The sequence below is a fragment of the Sprattus sprattus genome (assembly GCF_963457725.1).
Source record: "Sprattus sprattus genome assembly, chromosome: 2".
In the NCBI taxonomy this organism is placed as follows: domain Eukaryota; kingdom Metazoa; phylum Chordata; class Actinopteri; order Clupeiformes; family Clupeidae; genus Sprattus; species Sprattus sprattus.
Window position 1 is genome coordinate 2706196 of NC_137921.1, and position 11540 is coordinate 2717735.

The 11540-nt window shown below is 43.5% G+C and overlaps 2 protein-coding genes across 2 annotated transcripts in view; both read right to left on the minus strand.

Moving 5' to 3' along the window:
• LOC308360974 (putative helicase mov-10-B.1) overlaps positions 1 to 6410 on the minus strand; it is a gene marked incomplete at its 5' end in the record, with an annotated part of 27764 nt that extends 21354 nt beyond the window's left edge. The window contains 5 exons of the mRNA XM_080833168.1: positions 786 to 1032; positions 1656 to 1897; positions 3758 to 3921; positions 6088 to 6184; positions 6277 to 6410. Coding sequence (XP_080689294.1) covers positions 786 to 1032; positions 1656 to 1897; positions 3758 to 3921; positions 6088 to 6184; positions 6277 to 6410 — 884 coding nt within the window. The remainder of the gene's footprint in view (positions 1 to 785; positions 1033 to 1655; positions 1898 to 3757; positions 3922 to 6087; positions 6185 to 6276) is intronic.
• A 2137-nt stretch (positions 6411 to 8547) lies between these two features.
• On the minus strand, positions 8548 to 10137 carry LOC308360986 (sialidase-3-like; the record flags this gene model as incomplete). Its single annotated transcript, XM_080833196.1, has 2 exons — positions 8548 to 9504; positions 9952 to 10137. The coding sequence occupies 2 exons, from the start codon at positions 10135 to 10137 to the stop codon at positions 8548 to 8550; spliced, it is 1143 nt and encodes a 380-aa protein (XP_080689322.1).
• Positions 10138 to 11540: the final 1403 nt, after the last annotated feature.

Consider the following 11540-nt stretch of genomic DNA (forward strand, 5'->3'; position numbering starts at 1 on the left):
ACACGTTTATTTAATCCGTTAAAATGGGTAACAGTGCTTACTGCCCCCTTATTGCATGAAAAATAATAACAATAATACAAAAACAAACAGTCCAGTAACTCTTCTGAGGTATTTATATGGTGAGGAAAATGAACACAAGGACAGCTCAACAGAGAAGCCCCAGGGTTGCATGGGAAGGAGTAGCACTACCCACCTGGCTGGGCCCAGGGTTGCATGGGAAGGAGTAGCACCCATAGGCATGAATGAATTTATATGTCTATGGTATGTCTATGCTATGTTTATATGTCTATGGTATGTCTATGCTATGTTTATATGTCTATGGTATGTCTATGCTATGTTTATATGTTTATGGTATGTCTATGCTATGTTTATATGTCTATGGTATGTCTATGCTATGTTTATATGTCTATGGTATGTCTATGCTATGTTTATATGTCTATGGTATGTCTATGCTATGTTTATATGTCTATGGTATGTCTATGCTATGTTTATATGTTTATGGTATGTCTATTCTATGTTTATATGTCTATGGTATGTCTATGCTATGTTTATATGTTTATGGTATGTCTATGCTATGTTTATATGTTTATGGTATGTCTATGCTATGTTTATATGTCTATGGTATGTCTATGCTATGTTTATATGTTTATGGTATGTCTATGCTATGTTTATATGTCTATGGCATGTCTATGCTATGTTTATATGTCTATGGTATGTCTATGCTATGTTTATATGTTTATGGTATGTCTATTCTATGTTTATATGTCTATGGTAACACCACCCACCTGGCTGGGCGCAGTCCCTCCTCCACCCGTGAGTCGACGGGCTGGCTTGCAGTGACCCTGCAGGGCCTGTAGGGGGAGACGGGGGCCAGGGCCTCGGTCAGAGCGGAGGAGTGCTGCCCCTCGATGAAGCGCACCAGGTGGAAGGGTTTGCTGTCAGCAGGTGACGCCCTGAACTCGAAGACCAGGGTGCCGCAGTAGAAGCCAACATGGCTGGACTTGAACTTCAGCGTGACTCCATACTGGTCACCTGAGGGATAAGACATCAACTCTGGTCTCAATATATATAGTCACCATAGTTACCACCTCAATATATATAGTCACCATAGTTACCACCTCAATGTAAATAGTCACCATGGTTACCACCTCAATGTATATAGTCACCATGGTTAACACCTCAATGTATACCCCCCCAATGTATATAGTCACCATGGGTTACCATCTCAATGTATATAGTCACCATGGTTAACACCTCAATGTATACCCCCCCAATGTATATAGTCACCATGGGTTACCATCTCAATGTATATAATCACCATGGTTACCACCTCCACGTATATAGTCACCATGGGTTACCACCTCAATGAATATAATCACCCTGGTTACCACCTCCATGTATATAGTCACCATGGTTACCACCTCAATGTATATAGTCACCATGGTAACCACCTCAATGTATATAGTCACCATGGTAACCACCTCAATGTATATAGTCACCATGATTACCACCTCAATGTAAAAAGACACCATGGTTACCACCTCAATAAATATAGCCACCATGGTCACCACCTCAGTATACAGGTATATGGTCACCATATACCCATATGCCATACCCCAGTAACCCCCCCCCCAGTGTTGTGGCGCCCATCTTGCCTGGCTGCAGCTGCATGGGTGATGCGCGGGTGACCCTGCGCTGGTCCTCCAGGCTGAAGCAGGGCATCCAGTGCAGCAGGGAGTAGTAGGTGAAGGCCACAACGTCGTCAGACGTGTTCTCCACACACAGCTTCACCTCAGACACCACCGCCGCGCTCTGCACGTTCACACAGATCTTGCCGTCGCACTCCGGCTGGTCCGAGGAGATGCGCACGCCCCCTCTGTCAGCTGTGAACTCTGACCTGCACGGGGCAAAATGAAAACATATGACCAATGATGACATGGAATATATGAAAATATATAAATATAAAATACGTATATGACAAATGATCACATGGAATATATGAACATATATAAGATATTAAATATATGACCAATGATCACATGGAATATATGAACATATATAAGATATTAAATATATGACCAATGATCACATGGAATATATGAACATATATACTGTATAATATAAAATTCATGAAAATATATAAGATATACAAAATTAACATATACAGTATAAGATATACAATACAGAATTAACATAATGAAATATACACACGTATTGATCACACACACACCAGTGGATCCACAGTAATGGCTGAGATATCTAGCCCTGATCTGTTCCAAACTGTTGGACTCGGAGGATGTTTAGGTGTACCTGTTCCTACTGATTCAGGTGATGATGTTGAGGATGTTGATGTGTACCTGTTCCTACTTATTCAGGTGAGGATGTTGATGTGTACCTGTTCCTACTGATTCAGGTGAGGATGTTAATGTGTACCTGTTCCTACTGATTCAGGTGAGGATGTTGATGTGTACCTGTTCCTACTGATTCAGGTGATGATGTTGAGGTGTACCTGTTCCTACTGATTCAGGTGATGATGTTGAGGTGTACCTGTTCCTACTGATTCAGGTGAGGATGTTGATGTGTACCTGTTCCTACTGATTCAGGTGATGATGTTGAGGTGTACCTGTTCCTACTGATTCAGGTGATGATGTTGAGGTGTACCTGTTCCTACTGATTCAGGTGAGGATGTTGATGTGTACCTGTTCCTACTGATTCAGGTGAGGATGTTGAGGTGTACCTGTTCCTACTGATTCAGGTGATGATGTTGAGGTGTACCTGTTCCTACTGATTCAGGTGATGATGTTGAGGTGTACCTGTTCCTACTGATTCAGGTGAGGATGTTGATGTGTACCTGTTCCTACTGATTCAGGTGAGGATGTTGAGGTGTACTCTACCTGTTCCTACTGATTCAGGTGAGGATGTTGATGTGTACCTGTTCCTACTGATTCAGGTGATGATGTTGAGGTGTACCTGTTCCTACTGATTCAGGTGATGATGTTGAGGTGTACCTGTTCCTACTGATTCAGGTGATGATGTTGAGGTGTACCTGTTCCTACTGATTCAGGTGATGATGTTGAGGTGTACCTGTTCCTACTGATTCAGGTGATGATGTTGAGGTGTACCTGTTCCTACTGATTCAGGTGATGATGTTGAGGTGTACCTGTTCCTACTGATTCAGGTGAGGATGTTGAGGTGTACCTGTTCCTACTGATTCAGGTGATGATGTTGAGGTGTACCTGTTCCTACTGATTCAGGTGATGATGTTGAGGTGTACCTGTTCCTACTGATTCAGGTGATGATGTTGAGGTGTACCTGTTCCTACTGATTCAGGTGAGGATGTTGAGGTGTACATGAGGATGTTGAGGTGTACCTGTTCCTACTGATTCAGGTGAGGATGTTGAGGTGTACATGAGGATGTTGAGGTGTACATGAGGATGTTGAGGTGTACCTGTTCCTACTGACTCAGGTGAGGATGTTGAGGTGTACTCTACCTGTTCCTACTGACTCAGGTGAGGATGTTGAGGTGAACTCTACCTGTTCCTACTGATTCAGGTGAGGATGGTGGGGTGTACGTGAGTATGTTGAGGTGTACGTGAGTATGTTGAGGTGTAGGTGAGTATGTTGAGGTGTATGTGAGGATGTTAATGTGTACGTGAGGATGTTGAGGTTTACGTGAGGATGTTGGTGTGTACCTGAGGATGTTGAGGTGTACCTGAGGATGTTGAGGTTTACGTGAGGATGTTGAGGTGTACTCTACCTGTTCTTATTGATCCTGGTGAAGAGGCTGGCGGCCAGCTTTCTCCGGGCCCTGACGCCAGAGTCCGGCTCAGGGGGGGCGCCTGGGGCCGCCACGCCATTGGCCAAAGGTGGCGGGGGGGCGGGAGGATTGCGGGGCTGCCTCCACTGATCCACCAATCGCACCTGAGCAGGAAGCAAAGCCAGATGGAGCTACAGGTCAAATACCAAAAGATTAAAACTTTTGATTAAAAACACGTTCCCAGTTAGATAACTGAATCTGTCTGCTGACACCAGTGAGAGTCGATTCACAGAGCCCCGGGCCTGAACCCCCTGAGAGCAAGCACAATGGCAGCAGGGGCCAGGGAACAAACTCTGTATTACAGTAACAGGCAGAAGCCTTGAGCAGATGACCTTGGACGTGAGACATACACCAGGTGGTTATCTCTGCCGACATATTGTTTTGGCGTCGGAGAAATGCTAGCTTCAACCTGTATAAACCTTGTGAGATCTGTTTAAGTTTGCTTCTCTCTCGTCTGCTGCAGTCTTGGAGTGAGCCCGAGCACTCTCTCTCACTCGCCAAGATGAGAGTGGGCCTGTGTCTCTCTCTCTCTCCCCTGCCAGGACATGAGTGAGCCCGATATGCATATTGAATACAATTATAGTTATACAACTCTCTGTCTGAGGTAACTTGAGTGAATTTTCACCTTACAGATGACTTTGAGTGTTTAGGGCCTACAAGCATAACCTCAGTTTTATCTGAGTTCAGGAGCAGGAAGCCGTTTGCTTTTACATCTCACAAGACAGCTTTTATCTGTGGTAGCTGTACAATTTCATCAGGTAAAGTTGGGTGTCATCAGCACAGCAGTGGAAGTTAACACTATGCTTCTTCATGACAGCCCTCAAGGATAGGATAGGATAGGATAGGATTAAATGTATTGACCAACTGATCAAATCCATGGTTTAAGTTTGAAGAGAGGTGCGGAGAGAGTCTCTCAAGTATAGACAGACAAGACAAGACGATAGGAGCCAAGCAGGGAAGGTCAAGGCGATGGAGAGAGAGAGAAAATGGGACCGCCTTTGAAGAGAGCCAAAATAGCATGTACTACAATGCTACTACTTACAAATCTTACACACCGAACACTGGAAAACCCTCCATTCAGTCACTCTTGTGCCACTCCATAGACCACCTGGCCCCTGCACTGAATTTGTACCCGAGTTCTCTGACTTCCTACCCACGCTGGTTACAAGCATAAACTTAGTGTATTGTGTGTGTGTGTGTGTGTGTGTGTGTGTGTGTGTGTGTGTGTGTGTGTGTGTCTGTCTGTGTGTGTGTGTGTGTGTGTGGTGTAATGTTGTTCCATTTCCCTGTGTGTGACTGTGAGGACAAGGTGCATTCCACGTTCCTGAGGGACCGGTGCTCTCTCCACCCAGACAGCACGCTGTGTCACAAGGTGAGTCACAGGGTAGTCATGGCTACAGCCCAGCCCAGAGGTAAACACCCCCCCTCCTAACTGGCACCTTGGCTTAACTTGCACTTAAGCAGTGACAGTCCCACACTTCTTTATCTTTCTATGTAATTTTCTATTTCTTGAAAAAAGAAAGCAGCATTTATTGTCACACCAGGTTTTATTGCTCTTAGCTTGACTGTTCTCTCCCTTGTTCGTCGCTTTGGACAAAAGCGTCTGCTAAATGACTAAATGGTCCCACTGGGCGAATATCCCCACCATGTCTGAGTGGTAATGTTTGTTTGTCTATTTGAGTTTGGGTCCACTGTCTGAACTGAAGCCTATTGACTTTGGAAGCAGAAGTAGTACGTAGCAGTAGTAATAGTAGCAGTAGAAGTAGTAGTACTAATGGTAGTAGTACAGGTCCAATTCACCGAACGCGCTTATTTACCAAACAAATACTTTCACATTCATTTCCCCCCACTTGTAAGTCATGTCATGAGTTGCAACATTGCCACCCTCACTTTGGAGAATCAGCTCTAACTCGGCTATTATCAGACCAATACATTTCGATCACGGTGATAGTATTCACAACTCATTTGTCCTTCATTCTAACTCATATGATGAAACGGCATATGTTAGTGCGCAAGTCAGGCAAGCGTGCGTAAACTTGTGTTCGGTTATCTGACGCGGACCTCTAGTAGAAGTAGTAATAGTAGTAGTTAACTTAACCCTACTGAGTTTTAGGAAGCAAACTTATTTGTCAACATTACTCCGTGTTCCTCATTTTGCGCTCATCATGAATGAAGACTCACAGAAGACTGGCAGAAAGCAGAAGTAGCCTATGCTTACAATATGCAAAACTGTTTGCTATGATAAGACACAAGTAATGATTGTCTCTTACCTTTGGATTTATATGCACTTGTCCACCTTTAACACGGGCTTTGTTTGATCTGGATAGTGCATAGAGAATGCTGGAAAAACCTGTGTCTCTAACATCCCTGAAAAACACAGCACAGCCCAAATCGCTTTGAAGTAAATAATATAATCACGCAACCGTCTGTAAACTGTTAAAATAATACAGATCACTCACTTGTCCCTGAACTCGTTGTCATATATAGCCTTGAGTTCAGCACGAAATGTCACAGTCCGTCGGTTAGTTTCGCCCAGGAACTCGATAAAGTCAAGTCCTATCTGACTGTTTTCATACAGCGTTTTCCGCGGCATACTTCTCCCCAAACGTTATTCCCGAACATGCAAAAAGTCAATGTGGATGATCTCCCCAGCTGTATTCCAGGACTAACACGCAACCCAGAAGCCGTTCTGTTTATAATCCAATTAATTTCGACTTCCGACGAAGTGCCATTTAAATTCGGCGAAACGAAACTTAAACGACACATGTACGTCACAATCCGTCATAATTGTGTCCGGAAAGGGAATATTGATCTCGGATGTGTCTGTAAGGACCTCAATGTGTTAAATTAAGATAAAATAAGATAAGATAAACTTGTATTAAACCCGTTAAGGAAATCCAGGTGTCTTCACAGCAAGAAGAAGACAACAACGACATTATACTCTAACTACATAGTATGGCAGATTTACTAATCTCAGGAAAGAGCAGGGGGTGAATCGCTGAAGTGGGATCCTTTTGACGCTCCCCTTTTCGTAACGTTCGTCCTGTTAGTGGCTTGGGTCATTCATTCATTCCTTCATTCATCCTTTAATCATGCATACCTTGCTCATTCAATGTTCACCACCAGCAAAATTGTAGAACTACAACTCATTTTACTGACATTTAGACATTCTTTAGAAACTTTCAGTTCAAAACCAGACACAATTTAGATCACTGTAGTCAAAAATAAGCTCTAATTTGACAGACTAATGAAACTTGTGGTACATTCTATGACGTTTTCAATTTGAGAGCATTATTCATTCAGGATTTTGTAACGTGATCAGTCAAACGTTCCCTTCTCTCAAATAGCCCCTGTTCACGTCCACATGTATAATGTTCTGCTCAAACCTGTTGACCTGAGCTCAGATGCGGTTGCCTCTGCCTCTGTTTGACTCCTTCTCGCTGGCTGCTTGTGTGCATTCACGGAACTTCTGCTTACAGGTTCCTGCTCTCGGATTGTTGTGAAGTGGTCTTATTACGTAATATAAATGTTTCATATTATCGCCTTATTTTACCTTATGCAGCCATAGATTGCTACAGAGGAACAGGCAGTGTTTGTTTGTTTGTTTGTTTGTTTGTTTGTTTCTACTTGATTCCATCAATGTTAAACTGTGTGCGCCTGTAAGAATGACATGAGGAGCATCTATGGGGGAGAGCCAGAGGAAGAGGATCCTCTTTATATTCCGTCTGAGCCACTGCTGAGCTCTCACACTGGCACCTCTCTGACTCCTGGGTATCTGGCGCCACCTAGTGGACATTGTAATGTAGTACATCTAAGGATTTGATGGGATCCTAGCAAACATTATATACTCCCCTATGAACTTATGTTTCAGTACCCAGTACCATTGCCAGTGAAAGCAGGATATCTGAGTTTACTAAACAGCAGCATTTCTGGATGACATGATAATGAGGCCTAGTCCCTTCTTTTGATCTTGGGTAGTATTATTGATATTTTGCTGGAGGTGGAAGATGTGGTCTATGTGAAGCTGTGGCCCAACACACGGGTCTGATGATGTTTTGCTGGATGTTAAAGGACTTTTATAAACTATTGGTTCTGAAACCTTCCTCCAAAGGATTTGTCATTTGTATAACTTACTCAGATATTTTTTATCAGCTCACTGGTGTCCTTATTTCTCGTCTCCAATTGAGTTAATACTTCTTATACTATTTGCAATCATTCTTGAATGCAACATCTCTCTCTCACAAACACACAAACTTCCATGTGTCTAAAATTTGCATTGTTTTTATTGAAAGCACTTCACGACAGAGTGGTCAGTTAAGTTACAAGAAGTAGAAAAAATGAACTTTAGAACAAACATAAACATTAAGAGCCCTGCCAGGAGTCAAAAATCATAAAAAATCATATCAATTATTTATTTCGTTTACATCTGATCTAATGAAATAGAATATGAGAGTTGGGATATGCCATCACGTTAAAGTCACAAAAAAGAACATCAGCCTCTCAGAAAAATTCATCACATCACATTTAATTTTCACATTTCATTCAACATTATTCAAAATTCAGAAATAAATGTCACTTGATTCACAAATGTATTGCCTGCTTTGCATATAAATGTACATTTAAGTGATGAAAACAAGTGATGTTATACAAGAAAAAAAAGGAGCGTGTTCCTGTATGTGTCTGTGGTGGGTCTGAAGTCAGTCACAGAGCAATGGCTTCACACAGTATGTCTACAATTGAATGATTAACTTGGGCTCGAACTCTCTGAAGGCAATCTGATCACGTTGACTATCTTTCCCCTTACCAGACTCCATCAGGCACCCAAAGTTACCCTTCTCTTCACAGTGGGTGAGGTCTGAGTATCCACTGGGCCCTGGGTGGATGATGAGGAAGATGTAAGGTTTACCCCAGGGGTCTTGGTCTTGGTCTTGGAGATGGAGTCTCAGGTAGACCCCGAGGTCCTGCCTGTCCTCTCTGGTCGGGTGGCTGAAGAGCAGAACCGTCTCTGAGGATCCCCCTGATGGAAGCTCCCTGGCAGGGAACCCCAACACGCTCCCCTGGCAGCGGTCATCCGTCTCCGTTAGCGTTAGCTTGATTGGCTTAAAACTTTCCCCGCTGTCGTCACTCAGTGCCTCTACTCTGTGGGTGTCCTTTGCTGCGGTGCTGCGAGCGTTCAGATACACCTGCGTCTTACACTTCCCGTCGGACACCTCAGCCAGCTGGCACTCCCCGGACTCCAGGGTGAGGTGCTGGCCTACCTGCCAGGTGATGGGCTGGCCTGCCTTCCAGTTGTTCATGTCCTCGCTGCGCAGCACCACAGAATAGCTCTTCACACCATCTTTACCACAGTTCACCTTCACATAGGCAGGCACGAGCAGTTTGCCGCTGCTCAGCTGGATCCCATGACCCGGTCCCACAGCAAAGGTTTGGTAATGGGTAAAGTTGACACTGCTCGTTAAGTCTGTTAAACAGCTCCAGGTCACCCCGCAGTCTGGGCTGGTGATGTAGCATAAACGAGTCTCACCTGGTTTGAGCTTATTTTCCGGAATGTTACCCTCGATGCAGATGAAGAACAGAAACAGAGTTTTTGAGTTCCTCTCAAAGACTGGACAGGGGTTCATGCTGCGGTATGTGGTTGCCCCATGGTCAGGTTTGAGCGCTGTAATCAAGTCCTTTGGGAGAGACCACTGGAAATAACATAACAAGTTTGAAATGAACAGTGGGCAGGAAAAGACTACAGTCTAGATGATTTATAGGCCACTACTGTAGTTTCTATTCTATTCCATTACATTGGGAATCGTCTACCAAACAGAGTTCAATGGAAAGTGTCAAAGGCACTGACCAGTAAGTAACCAGAGCCTAGCAGGTCAGTGAAAGGTGTATACCATCTAGATTTTTAAATTAGAAGAGGCGCCCTTTACAGGCGCCCTGTACAGTAACTCTGTACGTGCAACACAACCATACCAGGACTAATACTCTCTGAGCTAAATATGAAATGTACTGGCACTATCTACAGTCAGCATATGCCTACAGGTATGGGGTGTAGACATGACTGCCTACAGGTATGGGGTGTAGACATGGCAGGGGAGTAGTACTAAAACACAGACGTGAGGTGTAGGTGTTCTCCTGGGTACCTGCAGTGAGCCGTCAGTCTGCCGTGTGCCTTTACTCATCACCAGTCGATGTGCATCTTCATCATTGGTAGAGGAGCGCTTCTCTGCGAAAGCCAGGAATGTCTTCCATTCTTTAACGTAAAGAAGAGCTGGAATTCTGAAGTCATACTCTTTATCTGCAAACACAAGTGATTCACTGCTTCCCATCGTCAAGGTGTGTTCTGTAAGAAGACCAAATAATTTCAGTCAGTCTATCAGATGAATTATGTAGTCAGACATGCAGTCATATCTGTTAAGATGGCCCCTCTGTTTACTGACTTAAGGAGGAGTGTGTGTGTGTGTGTGTGTGTGTGTGTGTGTGTGTGTGTGTGTGTGCGTGTGTGTGTGTGTGTGTGTGTGTGTGTGTGTCTGGTGAGATGGCCCCTCTGTTTACTGACTTAAGGAGGAGTGTGTGTGTGTGTGTGTGTTTGTGTGTGATGGCCTCTCTGTTTACTGACTTCAGTCCCTGAAGCTTGTCACCTGCAGGAAAATCACAATAGCTGTGATAATAAATGCCTAGACCAAAACATTTATCCGTTGTATGGTATTCGGGTCTGTGGGACCCGTTTTCACTTTTGATCAAAACAAAAATAATACTTCTAATATTTTTTTCAAACTCAAACTCATTGGCTTTGGCTCATTTTATGCGAATAACAGATATCAGTCTTCATTTTCATTGAGCGCACACCGTAACCCCCCCCTACACATTTGTGTTACATACAGGGTATTCGGGTCCACTGGACCCGGGGCAAATAAAAGTTTGGAGATTGTAGGTCCTGTGTACCTAAAGTCTGTGTTTTCCTCCTGTCTGGGTCTGCTGTGTGTGTGTGTGTGTGTGTGTGTGTGTGTGTGTGTGTGTGTGTGTGTGAGAGTGTGTGTCCAGAGCCAAAGGTATGTTTGGGTAGTTTAGGATCCTACATCAAATATGAATATTAAAAAAAATACTATTTGTGAAGTACCATATTAACATACAGGAAGGTATAAAGTATCATTGTCCATTGTCCCCAGGCCTTCTTCCCTACAAACAGACACTTTATGATTGTTTGACTGGATACACTCAGCTTTGATCCACCTCAGAAGAGTATGCTGAACTTTAACTCACCTCAGAAGAGTACACTCAGCTTTAACTCACCTCAGAAGAGTACACTCAGCTTTAACTCACCTCAGAAGAGTACACTCAGCTTTAACTCACCTCAGAAGAGTACACTCAGCTTTAACTCACCTCAGAAGAGTGCACTCAGCTTTAACTCGCCTCAGAAGAGTACACTCAACTTTAACTCACCTCAGAAGAGTACACTCAGCTTTAACTCGCCTCAGAAGAGTACACTCAGCTTTAACACTTCCAACCCCAAGGGCTTTTTTTGACTCTGTTAGGTAGTTTGCCATGCCTGATATTTTTGTATATTTTATCTAACTAAAACCCATGAGGCAAAAGTGGCATTTATGATTATATTCTAGAACAACTCAGCAATAATACAATGAGAGTAAAAGGATTGTAGTAAAACAAAGTTTTGTATTAAAATGAAATATAAAGACACTAAAATGAAATCTAGTTTTAGAGGTGCTCAAAC